General features: G+C 35.1%; 1 protein-coding gene across 1 annotated transcript in view; it reads right to left on the bottom strand.

The window, feature by feature from the left end:
• Positions 1-19269, bottom strand: part of LOC149151510 (uncharacterized) — a 74380-nt gene extending 55111 nt beyond the window's left edge. Inside the window, exon 1 of the mRNA XM_089443177.1 lies at positions 19102-19269. Within this exon, the coding sequence (XP_089299303.1) occupies positions 19102-19269 (168 nt within the window). The remainder of the gene's footprint in view (positions 1-19101) is intronic.
• Between the last annotated feature and the right edge of the window lie 741 nt (positions 19270-20010).

Here is a 20010-nt window from a genome sequence, read left to right as displayed (position 1 = left end):
AAGGAAAGGTGATAGTGGGAGAGGCGATTGGCTATTATGTGGAAGCAACTCTTCAGATTCAAAATCACCTTAGAATGAAGATGAACAAGAAAAGAAAGTATCAGGTACAAATTTTTGGTCTTCTAGTGATACTTTTCTCTATTCATGCAATGTTGAAGATATTGGAAGTGATCGTGAAAGAAACGTAGAGGCAGAAGTTAAAATACTTACAGATAAAATTAGAGATCAACAAGATCTATTTAACAAAATGGAGTGTGCCTTCAAAGAAGAAGTTACCAGATTAAAAGCTCAGTTGGAGGAAGGAAACAAAGTAAGGAAGCAGTACAAGGAAAAAGAAGATCAATGTCAAAAGATGCAGGATGAAGTGACATCATTAAGAAATGAAGTAAATGAAAAGAACACAACAATCAAGAGACTTAAAGATAGATCTAGTTACTATGAAAGTCTTGAAGCTAAGATCCTCTCTCTAAAAGAAGATCTTGAAAAATCAAATAAGAAAAATGAAGAACTACCTCAAGCAGATGAAGAACAAGAAAATGAGATTCTAAAATTAAGGCAACAAGTGTAAGAAGGAAGAAAGGTTGAAGAAATCATGAAGAAGCAATATCTTGAAAGGAAGAACAATATCAGGTTGAGGTAAATAAAAGGTAAATTAGAAGAAAAGGATACATTGTTATGATTTCAAGATAGTACTAAGATTTTGGATAATATTCTTAGTAGTCAAAGGTCTCCTACCATCAAAACTGGTCTTGGTTTTCATGAATCTATTGAAGGTGAATCTAGCTCTCAAGATGAGGCAAGGAACTCTAATGCAAAATCTGAAATTCTCAACAAGGAGATGAGAAGTCAACCCCATCAACAACCAAGGAAAGAAAGTCTTCAAAGAAAATCTTTTACTCTTAACTATGGAAGTGATAGTCAGTTATTTCCTCTAATGAATAATGTTGAATGTTTTACATGTCATAATTTTGGACATGTTGCAACGAGATGAAAAAGTAGAATGGTTCAGGACAGTCACACAGAAAGATCTTCAGCTTCCAGGTACTTTAAGGGATATTTTTTTCTTGCAATATGTTTGGTCACAAAGCCATTGACTGCTATAGAAGGAATATGAAACATGTTAGATGTTATGCATGTAACAAGTTTGGACATATAGTAAAGGAATGCAGGAGCAAATTTTGACCACCATACCAAAAGAAGAAAACATCATCACACTCGAAGATATGGAAGAAGAAGGAAGTACAGTCAAAAAGATGTGGCATAGCACAGTATAAAGACATAACATATTCATGGGGAGCTGAAAGTGTGAAACTTCAGAATTCCAATTCTCATACGCATTTATCAATGAAGACAAGTCGTGTATATATGTTATGCATGTAACAAGTTTGGACATATAGTAAAGGAATGCAGGAGCAAATTTTGACCACCATACCAAAAGGAGAAAACATCATCACACTCGAAGATATGGAAGAAGAAGGAAGTACAGTAAAAAAGATGTGGCATAGCACAGTATAAAGACATAACATATTCATGGGGAGCTGAAAGTGTGAAACTTCAGAATTCCAATTCTCACACGCATTTATCATGAAGACAAGTCGTGTATATATGTGAGTTAGAAGTTGCGCAGTCACGTATATGAGGTTTTGAGGAAAAAGCAATGGGACAGACTTAGGAAAAGGGATCTGATATGGTTCAGTCAGTTATCTTCTCTGTTTGATTATGGTTACAATCTATTAATGATATGTGGAAGTGTTTTGGTCCTCATAAACTGTTAAAAAGTTAATGTATATCTGATTGGTGATGATGCCTTGATGATTCTTACTGATATTTGCAATAATCAGATCTAACAATGAACAGTTGGCATAGGTTCAGGGGTAGTATGTTTTTATAATAATGCATTGTTTGCATTATATTATAAGACCTTGGTACATGATGATACTTATATTGCTTGATCCACATAGTTGTTTGATTCAAGTGACTCTTTTGATGATGGACATATATAGGATGTTGATCTTGATGTTGCTGACAAATGCTGCTGACAGATGTTGAAGGTGCAGATCATATATGGTGTATGATAGTTGTTGATGACTATCATGGTCTTGTTTAGATCGTTGGTCCTTGTGATAAATGTCATGTATATCATTTCATGTAAAGGTCATGTAAAGACCTAATTTGTAACCCATTATGCATGGGAAGGATGATGTAATTTCAGTCATGTATAAACATTTGGTATATCCCCACTTGGTTGGGTGGACAAATCAAATTTAGTGTATCTTCACTTTGTTGGGTGATTGATGTATGTATGATTCATTGGTCTTAGGGAAGTCATACTCACTTAACTGAGTTATAGAGTCATTATTTTGAAAAAATATCTTTGCAGACTTTTCATGTACTCAGGGGGAGCATGGACAACATAATGTCTATCAAAGGGGGATAATATCTTGGTCCACGCTTTGCCCTTGATGTCAAAGGGGGAGAGTGTCTCAGTGTTGTTGTTTCCATCAAGTCCAAAGGGGGAGATTGTTGGCATTATGATATGGGTGTTGTCCTTGATGGAAACTCACATAGATGACAATTCACAGTGCAATAGGTTAACACCAAAGGATTACAGACCAGTCTCCAGAGATTGAAGAAAGAGAGTGGTTTAAGAAGTATACGATGGTTCACTTTGTCCAAGGAGTGTATACACATGGGTTAACAGAACATAAATGGTGTATACATATCCACACACCTTCATAGAAGGAAAAGCACGTATGGGATGGAAAATCAAGTTTTTGGTCCAAGTTATTGGTCCGAGGTATTTGGTCTGAGGTATTGGTCCGAGGTATTGAGAAAGGCCTAAAAATATATAAGGAGGAGAAGATCAGAGGGATAGGTGTGCAAGTAATGAATATCTTATGAAGAGTGAGATCAAAAGAAAATATGCTTGTTATGGGTCTTTGATGCTTTTCTTGATCTGAACTAAGGATGAACCTTAGTGGTTGATGAGGGATGAGATCTAATAATGGATCAAGATCATAAGACATTAAATGAATTATCATTATGTGGTCTGATCATGGATAGTCTAGATATGATTGCTAATGCATGATTTACAATGTAAATGTTCAGATCTGGGTATGACTGAAGTCTGGAATAGTTTCAAGATGTTTTAAGTTAGTATTTGCAGATCTGTACGTTGGTTCGCTTTGATAAAAGAACGTATACACGTTGGTTTGGCACATCGAAGTAGCGTATACAATATGAAATATGATGTTTGAAGTTGCAGTTGGTTCTGGTTGTTGATGTAGAGTTCTGGGTTCTACTTTGTGTTCTGGTGACAATGTTTTGAATCTTCAGATTGATTGATTGTGATTTTCTTCAGTGATGATGGGTTTTTCAGTGACTGGTTGTATTGCAGTGATGATGAATTTTGAGCTTCAATGTTGTTGATGGGTCCAGTATGAAAACTTGATGAAACTTGGCCTTCAGATTGTAGTGTTGTGTTCCAGGAGTATCCAATCTTAAAATTTATGAAACATGGTCCCTGGAGGAAGAGAGAAGGTCGTAGCCTTCTATAGGTTGGTGCCTACATACTGGTAAACATATCAGCTAGTACAAGAGCCAGCGGGTTGGAGCTCCCTTCTAGTAGTACTGGAAAATGAGTGAAGGTTGGAGCATTCTGTAGGCCGTCGCTTACGTACTAGTAAACAGATTGACTAGTACAAGAGCTAGGGGGTTGGAGCTCCCTTCCAGTAGTAGCTGGAAAACAAGAGAAGGTTTCAGCCTTCTTCAGGTGGGTGCCTGCGTACTGGTATGAGTCTGCACCAGTACAAGATTGTAAATAGGCTTTTCTTATATTAAAAGAAGGTATCAACAAATGTTTTTTGTCCCGCATTGGGTTTCCACCTTAAATCTTGGTGTTCATGTGTGTTGCTTATGTGTGATGGTTTATTCTATTATTACTGCACATGGTTACGATTTATATGGTTAATGAAGTATTCATGCACTGATTAAAGATCAACATATGATGAATTAACTGAATCATAAGTTTGTTGGATATACGTTGGTTACTTTAAAGACAGTTGGGTGTACACGCGAGTTACCTTCGTTGAATAGCATATATAAATCAGAGTATGAAAAGAAAAATTTATTTATTTGACTAATATTGATTCACCCCCCCCCCCCTTCTCAGTATTATTTCCAACATATTGTAAACAATAAAAGGTAAGCGGATTAATCTTTATCATCCATCCTTTTTCAATTGGTTTGGATTAGCTCGCCTTCCTTTATGTCATCATTTCCAAGGTCACCCAAAAACCATTGCACTTGATGCTTTGTTAATTTTCTTGATGTAATCACCATTATAATAGAAAAAATCATATATTATGTACTCCTTTTCCATAGACCCTTATGGTTTAAATAAAACCCTTCAATTTGTTCATGTACTTCTCCAAGAAGAGCATCCATTGATATGAGACCACCCTAGATAGTTCAACCTTATCAACTAACTTAACCTCTCTAAGGAGAATGTCAACAAAGTCCATGAAACTCATGGGTAGTTTTTTCTCAAGAACAAAACAATCTTAGCTATTTCTCTATCCCACCATGGAATTCTAGCCATGTGAATTTCTCAATTTGACATTACCCAATATACAAATGCAAATAATCTTGATATGGCATGTCATAGGCCTAGGGGAAGTCATCATTCACGTAACCACACACAAGTAATGATAATGATAGTGTAAAATAAACACATATAGAGTTAAAGAGAGAATGTATTATGACTAGACACCATATAACCAAGGAAACTTTTAATGGCTCAATTTCACCCATGGACTAATTTTCCATGTTTTTTTTCAAAAAATATTTTCCAATTTCCATTTTTTTGAAAAATAATTCACTCGAATTCTATAGGATAAAAGTATTTTACTCTAAAAATGGTCAAAATTTTGTAAAATTATATAAAATCGTTTAAAATTTCACTATCTTTACACAACAATCACCAAAAACTTTGGTTGACATTTTAAGAATTACTAACATCAAAGTTTCTAAACTTTAAGGTAAGTGTGGATCCCTAAAATTTTCCTTACATATAACTGCCACCACAGAAATAGAATCATGTATTTCACTCACCCTTATAAGGCTTAGAGAATCATGTGATTTTAACCCTAACAAATTTCCTTCCATGATGAAGCAACGTTGGAATGTTGACCAATATAAACAAGGTGCCTTTACACCTAATACATGACCCTTCATTAGACAAAAATCATCTTTCTTCAAATCCATTGAACATCGCCTTCTTTAAAATACCAAGTGGGACTAGCCTCTCTTCTAGATATATTTGTTTTGGTAAATTTTGTTTTTAAATCATTGAAGCAATAAGATATGTTATAACGCCCAACGTGTCACTTTGTTTTAAAACATTTTTCTTTTAATTTTTTTATAATAGTGCCTCCACAAAGAAGATTACACATTTTTGTGTATATATATATATATATATATATATATGAAGTTGGTAATCCTAAAATTCTCCCAAATATGGAAGCTTGTAAAATAATATTTTGTTTTCATCCTAATGGGCATTTTCTCAATATTGGTGTTGCAAAAAATCAAGATCATTGAACATAGGCTTCTCATTTGAATTAAAAATATATGCAATTTCCTTATTATTCCATGTTTCATATGCCCAAATCCAATATATCATGGTCATTTTTCTAGGTCTTTAGGTTCTCTTTCGTTTAACATTTAAAGAAGATGTTACTCTTCTCTAAGGGCACCCTTTTGGAAGAAATAACTTGAACAATTTTATAGTAACTTTCATAGGCTATCAAATCACCTAGATTTTATATAAGTTCCACAATATTAACACCCATGATACATTTTTGTTGCAATAGTTACAATGTTATTATTATAGAAAACGCTAGTGCTAAAAAATAGTTGCACCAATTTTAGTATGCCAAATAGTAGAGTGGATTCAAATAAATGAATCAACATGCTTACCTAAACGCCTAGTCTTGGATAATCATGTGCAGTGTACACATGATGCAATGTAAAATACCTCTCTTTCAAGATGGGCCTCGATATGTTGTCTGCATGTATAACTTCCTTTAATTTCTTGAATTTATCAATAAATAGTTGGAGATAGACATTCATTCTCTTTAGTTTTCTTCTACTGGGAACTATAAGAGGAAACCTAAAATTTTGATCATGGACAACCATGGGGAGATATTGTTATTGATTACTCCTATTTTATTTATTTATTTTTATAACAAAAACTAGTAGATATTCATATTATGCAAAAATATGAGGTACATGCTAATTCGTAATTATAAAAAGACATTATAATGGCAATATGGAAGGCAAAAGTCAACTAACAAATCAAATCTATATTGTTGATTAAGGGTGGAAAAAGCCACTGAATATATCTTGAAAACAAGTATACAAAACTTAGTTGTATATATCATACAAAAAGACCCTAAAATCCATACAATTTTATAATACATTGGCTAAAAGGAGGGAACACCATAATTAATCCGTAATGTCCCCATGGGATTTAAAGAAAAAGATTCCTTTGTTGGAGCACTAAGGTCTAAAAGGTTGAACTGCTTTGCTTCCTCCTTTTTCCTTATTGCTAGGATTGATTGGATAATGGAGGGACCATCTACAAAATTATGAGACAATAAAGTGATGATGGATCAAAGAGGGGCACATTCAATTTCCAAATTGTTGTGCCTCTTAAGTTATATGGCCACAATATCTGTGAAAATGCTACTTTGTTCAAAGGCTAAATGATCTTGTTTTTATAACTAGTAATAGAGAAAGATAGAGAAAAGGCATGATTTTCCTATATTTTAGAGCCTTGGTGTTGCATGAGGGCCCAAAATTAGTCGTAGATTTCCATAAGGAACCACCAAGAATACCTGCAACCTAACTTAATGAGGATGAGAGAAATGATAGATTAGGATGAAATGCCAGAGATTAAGAAAAACCAGGGGGGAGGTAGATGTACCCACCTATTCCAAAAATGAATGAAATTTTTCTAGGGTAGAGGGCCCTCAAGGAATGATAATATAACTTATATGTGAATGGCGAGAACCATTAATGAACTAGGCAATATACCAAACCATTGAACCACCCTTGAGTATATTTTTAAACTAATTAGCCACCACCACGAACCATTAATGAACCATCACCATGGAAGCCACCAAATAGATAAGCCATCACTATAAGATCCACCATTTAGGAAACACTTACACATAGAACTAAATAAGTTGGGAGGAAAAATCATAACAAGCAAATCAAGCCATGAGGGGCGAGAATCTAAAACTAAGGGGAGAAGACTAACAACAAAGGAAAAGGCTTCTCCTATAGCCAAAGACTCCATGATCTAGGTTGGATCCAAACACAAACCAGATGAAATTTCTCTATGCTATGAAACTTTGTTGTCTTGCATCCCAAAAAATATTCATCCCACATACATTGTGTCAGACAGGGGTACTAGATTCATAATTAAGACATTGGATTGACATGAGATCAAAGGTGTGAGGTTCTCGCAACATTCCTAACTAAATGAAATTATATTCAAGGAATTTCATGAGTTCCAAATGGTTATTAAATCATTATGTGATGTCATTTTTGAGGCCAATCATACTTCATGCGTTGGTTGAAAATTAAGCAAGCCATCAAGTTCAATAAAACCTTGTTTTCCCTGAATGGATAAATTGTCTTGGAGATATATTTTATTTTTCTTTATGTGTAGAAGAAATTTACCTTTGGGATGCTCTGGAACACTTGTCTAGTCCAAGTGAGAATCAATGCTACACTATAGTAAACTACAGTAATATCAAGGACCATACACCATATTATAATCAATGAATCACCTACTATGATCAACTTGTGGTAGAGAGGATGCAATTCAGAGTCATTTAAGCCAAAGATAGTCTTCTACTAAATTATTTTAGAGGGTTTCGAGGATCCAAGCATAGGTTCAATTTGATGAGGTTATTAATTTACCTTTCTCAATCATAAATTATGTAATTTTCTTCCTCATTCTTTATTCCTTCCACTGCTATTATTCAACCAATTTCACCTCATTTCACTATTCCAAGATGCTATATTTTTATGGTTGGAATTTTCTACAAAATTAATGAGTTTTCCTAGGAAAGTAACAAGTCTACATGATTTGTGTGTTAAAATTGTAAACTTGTTAACTGCAGGATTCATTGGGATGTCAACATGATTTTACTATTGATCAGATGCATTAGAATTCTTTTTCAGAAATAGATGTTGCATGATTTTTCAATAGCGTCAATTTGTTGTATCAAATATCAATTATTGTAGATTTTCTTTGTCGTAGAAGTACCAAACCGAGGAAGAACAAGTTGTTGCAAAATTTCTTTGTTGCAATGTTTTTGTGCTAAGATTGTAATTATTGTTTTTAATACTTTACTATAAAAAATTATTAGACTTCCACATCAACAATTAAGAGTATTGACAATTACACACATTTACCCATTTTGCTTAGATGCAATTTGTGGATCATGTAATTAGTGAGGTGGTTAAGGAAGCTAACACCATAAATTATATTTTGGAACTAGTATCTTGTTTCTCTCATCCATTTAAGGAAATATGGCTAGTTCATTTTTCCAAATAAGTTAGTTTTCTAAAATCAAGAAACCATTTTTGGGTTAGGGTTGTTTCGAATGTATAAACAATGTAAAAGAGAATTCAAGGGTCTCACAATTTTTACATAGTTTTAATACAAAAATATTTTAGTGAATCTTGGTTCCATTTATTCTTGGTTTGTTAAGTTTTATGTAGTAAATCATACGACAAATTTTAGAGAAAGAGCCACTCTATATGCATGGTGATCCCCTCATTTTCCCAAATTTTCAATTATGTACTATTCTTTCTTTTTAAGAAAGTGTGTTGATTTAAATTTGTTACATTTCCATTATTCTCTATGTTTAAGAAAGTGCGTTGATTTAATTTTGTTACGTTTCCATTATTCTTTCTCTTTAAGAAAGTGTGTTGATTTAATTTTGTTAGGTTTCCATTATCTGCACCTAGTTAACCATATTTATTTCATAAGATTGATTACTCTATTGCGATGATAATTTAGGACATATTTCATCTTGTAATTAACAAGAACTTGTGGAACTAATCTTGTATATCAAAAATTATAAAAATGTAATAGCTTGGATAAGCTTAATTAGATGTTGTAATTAATTTCCGTAGTTGAAATAGTTAATGTAAGTTAATTTCCGTAATTAATTTTTGCAACTGAAATAACATAGTTGATAGAAGTTTATTGTTGTAATTGTTTATATAAGCAAAGTTAGTCAGCTTTTAATAATAAGTCATATTTGAATTCCTTTGTAGTAGAATTAATTTAGCTAATACACCACTAAATTAGGAACAAGAGATTGTACATTTCTCCCCCAAGAAAGAACCCAACCATTAGAATAGATTGCCAAGAAAGTTAAGGCTCTAAAAATGCATATCTGGTGCACAAATTCTTGAAAGTTATATGTTCCTAGATTGATAAATAAAGTAGGTTTTGATGATAAATGAAATGTTCTATTCCATATACGATTGAAGCCTATCACATTTTGGTGTTGTTGCCGAGGAAAAATGCTAATTTTTAGAAATTTTCTTTTGTATTTAGCCTTATACAATAAATTACTAAAAGATACAAAGTTGAAATGGTGGGTTTTAACCTGTAAATTTAATTGATGTAAATATTTTGATAAAAACAAAAAATATGCAATGGCACACATAGAAATTCAACATAGAGATATTACCTTGGAAATCCAATTTGGGAAAATTAGAAAGATTGTTTTTTTTTTCTTTTGTATATTATATATTTACAATGTGAAAATACAATATATATATAGATATATAAGCCCCAACGGTTAGCTCAACTGGTCAAATAAGTGCCTCGCCATTCGAGAGGTCACAGGGTCAATTCTCCTGGAAGCCCTTGGGGTTAGGCCTAGCTATTGGCCGCGGGGCTTGATACCCTTGATCAAGCTCAAATATTTTCTGTGGATGTAGCGGCCACCTAGTGACCGCTGAAGTCCGTGAACCACACATCAAAAACAATAAAAAACAATATATATCTATATATCTATATATATATATATATATATATATATATATATATATATATATATATATATATATATATATATATATATATATATATCTTAGATTAGAATATAACCATAGTTCCTTACCTCCTAGACCCCCGAAAGGAGGGATACCACCTCCCATCGCACTCCATACATATGAAGCACACATGGGGCTAGTCGTGCAAAGAATATAACACATACCCATCATTCTGCACTTGTTGTTTCCTTTGCATATAAGGGGTCACAAGTGTACATGATCAATAATGTAGGGAAACAATGCCCATTGTTTCTATACACCAAGAGGTTTCTCAATGATTACATATTTTAATAATTAATATAAAACATTCTTCAAAATGTCCACCTTTACTAGCATCACCTTCTTATCTTCAACCATATATTCCATAAAGTGATATTTGACATCAATATGCTTTGTCTTAGAATGACAAGAAAGGTTATTTTCTGAGAATATTATACTTTTATTCTCACAATCTACCCTTACATATTGTTGTATCAACCCAATACCTAAACATAATATTTGTAAGCATGCTGCTTCCTTGCTTGCATGAGTGGTTGCCATGTATTCAACTTCTATAGTTGAGAATACCACTAATTATTGCCTCTTAATTATCCAACTGATTTCTCCTCCAAATAGGTTAAACACATGCTCACTTATAGATATTTTGTGATCTAGATCTCCATCCTAGTTTGCATCAACAAAACCATATATTTCCAACACTCTGTTTGTTATTAGTCTTCCTTGGTATCATAGTCCATAACTAATAGTGCCATACACATACCTAAAAACCCTATTTATTGTTGCCTAATACAAGCTCCCTGGTTTTGACATATACCTGCTCAATACTCCCACTGTATGTGCAATGTTTGGTCTACTATATACCATTACATACATCAAACTGCTAAATGCACTAGCATACAAAACATGAAACATGTCCTCCTCCTCTTCCTATATCTTGGGACATTGATCTACACATAAATTTGTATGTGTAGGAATTGGGACCTTTACCAATTACATTCTTGCATATGAAAGCTTTGTAATATTATCTTGACATACTTCATTTAATTCGTCCAAAGTTTCTAATTTTCCTAATCTCTTTTGATTTCTATGCCAAAAATGAATTTTTCAGTACCATTATCCTTCATGTCAAACTTAAAATACAAATGAGTTTTTACATCTTGGATAATTTCCTTGTCATTTCTAATTAGCAACATATCATCCACATACAACACCAAATAAAAAAGTGATAACTAACTAATTTGAAATATACACAGTGATATTCTTTGATCCTTGTGAAGCCAAGTCCTAATATATAAGAAGAAAAAATTTGATACCACATCCTTGGTGATTGCTTTAACTCATAAATGAAAATTTTCAGCTTCCATACTAACTCTTTATTTTCCTTCACTACAAAGCCTTATAGTTGCTTCATGTAGATTTATTCTTCTATATCTGTGTGTAAGAATGTTATCTTCACCTCCATCTATTCTACTTTAAAATAAAAAGTAGCAACATTAGATAAATGAAATCTAATAGAAGTTTTCTTGGAAAAAGAGATAAAATCTCACCAAAGTCAATTTCCTCTACTTGGGAATATTTTTTATACTATTTGATCTTTTTTTATTTTTTCTTTTTCCTTCTCATCTCCTCTGACAACAAGGATGAGGCTATTTCATCAAAACTTCAATTAGGTGCATTACTACTTATGGAAAAAACTAGACTATCCCAAGAGTCTGGTGAAGAACAAAACAACATTATACACTTGTCTTCATTTGAAATATTAATACCAACATATAATAGTTGAGTTACCATGGTATTGAAGGCATTTAGATGATTGGTTACTGAGTCTCCATCCTTCATCCTTAGGTTATATAGTTTTTTTCAAGAATAATATGCTCACTAGGGACTTAGATTGATATAAAGCCCCTAACTTACTCAACAATGTTTTCAATGTGGCTTCTCTTGAAGCATTTAGCAATATTGAATCTAAGAGAAACAATCATATTATGTTGTTTTCCTTCTGATCCAACTTGGTTTGGTTATCTATCGACATATCCATTTATTTACTATTTGGATCCACAAAGATTCACTAATATTTTTCCACCAAAATATATTCCATTTTGACCTTCCATAGCTCAAAAATTTGCCCATTGAAGTTCTTCACCTCTATATCTGAACTGCTTACCATTTCCTTTAGTCACAAGAATCTCCCCCCATTCCGAATTTGAGAAAATTAAGAAATAAAGAATATTTCTCCAACTCTTATTAGAAGGGAGCTACAACCCCCTAATCTTGTTTACCAACTTCTACTGGATGGAAGCTCATACCCCCTTTCTGAAGGCTGCAACCTTCAACTCCTTGTGGACCACTTTTCAAAATGTTTCAAAGTAGAACCACCTGTCAAATAGTCATGAAACAACTTGTAGGCCACCTTTCATCACATTGTCATACCAAACCCATATCAACAATAAACCCAAAACAATATATCAAACTGAATCACTGAATCTGAGACCTTATAACATTTCAAATCAATTGAATTTCTAAAGCATCAAATCATTGAATGTAGAACCCAACCAAAAACAACAAAAATAAAATTCCATACATGACAGTACTGAATAATACTTGCATATGTATGTGCCTCCTCTATATAACACATGTGTACATATCTTAAAATACTACAAACTGAATCATGAATAATTGTAATGTTGAATCAATCACTAAACCATACATAGAACAATAACAAAATATTGAACCAATCATAGATCCCCACACTAAAGCATCATTTCCAATCAACTAGCCCAATCATCATAGTCAGACATAGATCATCAAGATAGAGACATCATTGACAGACAACAGAAAATATATCAAAACTCATCAAGTGTCATCATCAAAGCACACTGCAAACCCTAACATATATATCTATCTATCTATCTATCTATCTATATATATATCTATATATATATATATATATATATATATATATATATATCTATATATATATATATATATATCTATATATATATATATATATATATCTATATATATATATATATATATATATATATATATATATATATATATATATATATATATATCTATATATATATATATGTATATATATATATATATATATATATATATATATATATACATATATATATATATATGTATCTATATATATATCTATATATATATATGTATATATATATCTATATATATATATATATATATATATATATATATATATATATATATATGCAACTACCATAGTATAAATCAACGTATATGCATGACTATTATGCATAACACTAGCTTACAGATCTCAACAAACTGCAGAATGTATACGTGACCCTATAATAGCAGATCTGCGTATGTACGCGACCATTCAGAAGAAAAATAGCAAGGAGATCTAAAATCATTGAATCATACCTTCACAATATCTGTCAAACCTAAATCTTGGCCCACAAACATTTTTTCAGTCAACATCATTATATGCAGATTCACACCATCATCATAGATCTAACATTGTTAGTTACATACACAAATAGATCAAGCAAAATGTATTCCTTTCAAATCTATGAGAACTAAGTCATCTCCGTGCTCCCTTGTGCACATCTATTTCAAATCAAATCATTCATAAACAATTCATCACTTGCACACTTGACACCTTGATCTCCATATCCTTATATAACTTTACCCTTGGCCAATACCTTCCGCAAATCCCTTGGTAATTGATCTGAAAATGGGGCTCTTAGGCTTCTTGTTTAACTTACAAGAACCTCTCCCATTTCCAAAGCTTTAAAATCTTCCCTAGTCTCATTGTTTAACCAGTGCGGAATTAAGAAATGCTTGACAATATAATGTATGCTTGTGTTTGTCTTAAACTGATTATGTATTTTAAAATCTGTTATTTGTGCTGATATGTGAATGTCCTTAAACTGATATATAAATGCATATAATAGTGAATAATGCAGCAATAATCACAAACACATAAGACATCAAATTAATTAGGAGTTCACCCACAACTCTTGGGCTACATCTCTGTGAGCTCTAGTCAACTCAACTAGGCTCTCTGGGATTATGGCAAGGTCCTTTTTATAAGCTCTTGGCTCAACTCCTGTTGTTTTACATAGAAATAGCAGGTCCAGACACCATGTTATCCCCTGGCTTTTGAAGCTCTGGCTCTTGGCTTTGGCTCTTAGCTCTGGCTCTTGGCTCTTGGTTCTGGCTCTTAGCTCTAACTCTGCTCTTTGGCTCTGGCTCTGGCTCTCTGGTTCTTCACTGGGTACAACCCTTTCTGGGCTTTTCACTTGAACTCCAAGTGACTCCCTTGGCTGCCTTTTGCTTCTACACTGCCTCCTTTGGCTTCTGCATTGCCTCTTTCACCTTGGCTTCCTGCCTTGGCTTCACTTTCAGCAACAAAAACCCCAACAACACCCTCAGCAACCAACAGTCCCCTCGTTCTATTGTTCTGTGGCTTTTTAAGCCAAATCGCGCTGCCTGTTCATTTTCCCTCTCGGGCTCTGCAACTTCCAGCTTTGGTCTGCTCAAATCCCTCTTCTAGTGTTCAATAATCATTGCATAACGCCTTTAGGGCAGGCGGCCACCTGTTCCGTAATGGAATGGACCCATCGGCGCTTGAAATCCTTCAAAAATAGTCGTTCTCTGTTTACACAGAGAATGTTGTAAAACACGGGAAAATCCGCAGAAACACTGTCTTTCAAACTTCAAAAGTCCTTAATCCCGCCTTATATTTCTATCGGGTCTGCCTGGGAGTCACTATCGCATATCACAAATGGCTTGGTTCCAAGGTTTCCCTTTGTATTTCGTTTGATAACGAAATATACGAAAATACATTAAAATTGCCTTTCGGCGGATCTCAAATCTTATGCAACAATGTTTATATTTCCATCGGGTCCATAATATCGGTGTCGCATATCGGGGGACCCGGGGTAAGCCATATGGCGTGACCAATGCCAACGCTGACTACGATCTGTCGATATCGATGATCGGCACATAGCGTGTCGCAGGATCCTGTCTTTGCCTTGTGGCATCATCGATTGTGATCTACCAATATCGGCAATCGGAATATCACTCGGCCTGATCCCATCGCATATCTGCCAACTGCCACCGCCGATTGCGATTTCCGATCGGATCTGGACTGTTGATCGGCCTGATCCGATGGCTCCTATGCAAACACTGTTCAAGCCATTGTTTTGCCTCTTTTTCCTTTGAAAAAGGGCAGCTTCATTTTATGATAACTCCATCATCTGAAGTCCATTTTCGCCCATTCAAGTTGCATTGGATTTAGAATGAGGAGATCTCTGCAATGAGACTATTTCTGAGAGCAGCCTGCGATTTTGATTTTCCTTTGATTTACAAAGGATTTATGCCATTTGGCACCTTTTACCTCTTATATGAAGTCTTTTAGACTTAGAGGTTTATCCAGGATCCATTTTTGGATCATGCCTTCCCACTAAGAGAAATTTTGGTCTCCAAAAGACTGATATACTGATCTGAATAGTAAATGAGAGTGACTCACCCTCTTCTTTCAGCCTCCCTACACTTGCCTCTGCATAGTGCCTCTGCACCAATAGTTTTGACCACTTCCCTTCTTGGATGGGCTAGTCTTCCTAGGAAGAACAGTCTTCCTCCTTGCCTTCCTGCATAACTTCTGCTGAAATGGTCATAGAAGGTAGTTTGAGCTTCTTTGCCTTGATCATTGATCCAAGGTGGCTCAACAAATGTGAAGTACATCTGCTCCATAAAAACTTTCATTTGTACCTATTTGACAAGCTACCAACACAACTGTTAACAACAACAGGCATAGAGACAACAACTGGATGGACTAAACTCCTGCTTCAACAAAAGAAACAGATTTCACATCTTGTGAACACCTCCATGTCTTGTATCTACATACAAATGATGGACTAGATAACAAGCCCACAAAATAGGACTTTAAACAAATGACCCTTCAAGTCAAGCATGTAGGAAAATACCATTAGGACTCTTTTTCCAAAAGATGAAACCTTCATCATTATCTCCATTTGGAGACCAAGTTAACTTCTCCCAAGTCAACATGGAATCACATGCATGTCAAAGCAATCAACCCTGCAAGTTAATTACGCATACATGTTCAAAAACAAGGAAATCATCAACATCCCTGTGCTCATGCATCTCAAGCTCATGAATGCGTTTCATCCTTCACCTTTCACTTGAGCACACTGTACTTTTGAAGTTGAAATGAAATATAATGTAGATGCATCAATAGACATACAATCTCAATCGGATAAGAACTCTAACCGTTCCTTAACAATCCCTTTCAAAGGTACTACCTTTGTCTGCACATCATCATCATCATGTGAATCATGCTGAGACACATCATTCATGGAATATTCACTTCCATTTCTTCCATATTCTCTTTCCACTTTCTTCAACTTTTGTGGAAGCATTGTTGGATTCAGAGCCCAACATTTTGCAGCAATATGTCCTTGCTTATGGCAGTAAGTGCAACACATGTGCATCCTCTTGACAGCATGATTTGCCTTGTCTAATGGACCTTTGGCTTCTTGCTCCTTTTCCTTCTTCTACTTCCTGTATGTGGCCATTCTCTTCCAACATCTAGAAACATCATGGTTATCCAAACCACAAAAGGAACATGCAACTCTTTTCCCATACATATGTGGAAATTTATCATGCTTTGCACAATCAAAAGGAAAATGTTTGGAACCAGATTTATACCTTTCTCTTTCACCTTTATTGCCTTCATGCGGAGGTGAAGCAAATGAAGAAGTGGCTCCCTTTGGAACACCATCAATCTCTTCAAGGTTGTTGGAGTGTCCCCAACTCTTTGGTTCAAGTGCGTGGTTCTAAACACCTGCATCCTGCAGTTGATGTTTCAAGCTATTGTATTCCTCTTGAATACAACCTTCACATTTCTGAGGTAGAAGACATGAGATGAAACTCCTTCTTGGGACTATTTCAATGGCATTCATGGCAGCTTTGGAATTCTCTCCATAATACTATCCATAGACAAGACCCAAATACTTAGGCCTTTCCTCAACCATTATTAGTTCAACAATACCTTGTGCATGCTTACCCAAGCCTTTTCCTTCATAGCCCATCTTGGACATTAGCTTGGAACCTATGCCTTTAATATGTTTTTCAAAAGAACCAATACAAGCATTCTCAAAGGAATTTAAAGACAAACTGGAATAGCTTACCTCTTCTTCAAGCTGGTACTTGACTAAGTCTTCTTGGGAAACAAAGAGCTGTGTTTCCAACTCATGCATCCTCTTCAAGTTCACATTTGCAATATGAAGTTGCCTCTCCATTTCCTACAATTTGCTAGAAAAAAACTGCTTATCTTCCTTCATGGAATTAAACTTCTCTCTAAGCATGCTACTCTTCCTTCCATCCTCATACATTTCTCTCACCATATCCATCATGGTGGACAATTCTTGCTTCATGTATTCATCAAAGAATCTTGTGAAGAACGCAAAATTTGAGGACCCACTTGTAGAAGTTGTCACTATGCCAATGACTTCTTCTTTCTTCTTGTCTTTGCTAGACTGAGCTTTCTCTTCACCTCTGCAAACTCAAACAATAGTTAGTCTGCAACAAGCATAAAATCAACCTCTAATTGTTTAAACACCTTTCAGACAAGCAATCTTTGCTTTGTCAATCAAGCATTCTGATATAACATTCTTTGAAGGTGGGGTTAGTCAATCTTAAGCTCTGATACCACATGATCTGAAAATGGGGCTCTTAGGCTTCTTGTTTAACTTACAAGAACCTCTCCCACTTCCAAAGCTTTAAAATCTTCCCAAGTTTCATTGATTAACCAGTGCGGAATTAAGAAATGCTTGATAGTATAATGTATGCTTATGTTTGTCTTAAACTGATTATTTGTTTTAAAATCTTTTGTTTGTGCTGATATGTGAATGTGCTTAAATTGATATATAAATGCATATAACAGCGAATAATGCAACAGTAAAAACAAACACATAAGACAACGAATTAATTAGGAGTTCACCCACAACTCTTGGGCTACATCTTCGTGAGCTCTATTCAACTCAACTGGGCTCTTTGGGATTATGGCAAGGCCCTTTTTACAAGCTCTTGCCTCAACTCCTCTTGTTTTACACAGAAAAAACAGGTTCAGACACCATGTTATCCCCTGGCTTTTGAAGCTATGGCTCTTGGCTCTGGCTCTTGGCTCTTGGTTCTGGCTCTTGGCTCTGACTTTGGCTCTTTAGCTTTGACTCTGGCTCTCTGGCTCTTCACTCTAGCTTCTTTCTACCTTTTATAAGGTTACATCTCTCTCTGGGCTTTTCACTTGAACTCCAAGTGACTCCCTTGGCTGCCTTTTGCTTCTGTGCTGCCTCCCTTGGCTTCTGTGCTACCTCTTTCACCTTGGCTTCCTGCCTTGGCTTCACTTTCAGCAAAAAAAACCCAACAACACCCTCAGCAACCAACAGTCCCCTCGTTCTATTGTTCTATGGCTTTTTAAGCCAAATCACACTGCCTATTCATTTTCCCTCTCGGGCTTTGCAACTTCTGGCTTTGGTCCGCTCAAATCCCTCTTCTAGCGTTCAATAATCATTGCATAATTCCTTTAGGGCACGCGGCCACCTGTTTTGTAATGGAATGGACCCATCGACACTTGAAATCCTTCAAAAACAGTCATTCTCTGTTTACACAGAGAACGTTGTAAAACACGGGAAAATCCGCAGAAACACTGTCTTTCGGACTTCAAAAGTCCTTAATCCCACCTTATATTTCTATCGGGTCCACTTGGGAGTCGCTATCACATATTGCAAATGGCTTGGTTCCAAGGTTTCCCTTTGTATTTTGTTTGATAATGAAATATACGAAAATACATAAAATTGCCTTTCGGCGGATCTCAAATCTTATGCAACAATGTTTATATTTCCATCGGGTCCGTAATATCACTGTCGCATATCGGGGGACCCGAGGTAAGCCATATGGCGTGACCAATGCCAATGCTGACTGCGATCCACCGATATTGGTGATCGGCACATCGCGCATCGCGGGGTCCTGTCTTTGCCTCGTGGCATCACCGATTGCGATCCGCCGATATCGGCGATCGACATATCGCTTGGCCCGATCCCATCGCATATCTGCCAACTACCACTATCGACTGTGATTTCTGATCGGATCTGGACCATTGATTAGCCCGATCCGATGGCTCCTGTGCAAACACTGTTCAAGCCATTGTTTTGCCTCTTTTTCCTTTGAAAAAGGGCAGCTTCATTTTATGATAACTCCATCATCTGAAGTCTGTTTTCTCCCATTCAAGTTGCGTTGGATTCAAAATGAGGAGATCTCTGCAATGAGACTATTTCCAAGAGCAGCTCGCAATTTTGATTTTCCTTTGATTTTCCTTTGATTTACAAAGGATTTGTGCCATTTGGCACCTTTTACCTCTTATATGAAGTCTTTTAGACTTAGAGGTTTATCCAGGATCCATTTTTGGATCAATAATATTGATGGTATCCTTTGACAGGATAAAATAACCTTTTTGGCTCCATTACTATGGGCCAATACCATGGTCAAGACCCCTAGTATTCAAATTACCATGGTTCAGATTTTGTACGTGACTTTCTCTTATAGGACCTACATATGTACGTGGCCTTTATTCATAGGATCTGTGTATACTTTCTCAAACTTCACCTTTAACATGCATCTGTCTCATTTGCATGTATTCTCTGTCCATACCATCTATAGCATCTACATAAACATCATGTTAACATCTTTATCAAGTAGGTTGCCATCAAGGACAACACATTAGACATAATTCCAACAAGCTCCCTATTTGGAATTGATCGCAACCACTTTGGTGTTTGATCATTACATGTA

The sequence above is a fragment of the Pinus tabuliformis genome, chromosome 9, assembly GCF_031772625.1.
Source record: "Pinus tabuliformis cultivar Carrire ecotype Pingquan chromosome 9, CPIR1, whole genome shotgun sequence".
Classification (NCBI taxonomy): domain Eukaryota; kingdom Viridiplantae; phylum Streptophyta; class Pinopsida; order Pinales; family Pinaceae; genus Pinus; species Pinus tabuliformis.
This window is presented reverse-complemented; position numbering and strand designations above follow the sequence as displayed.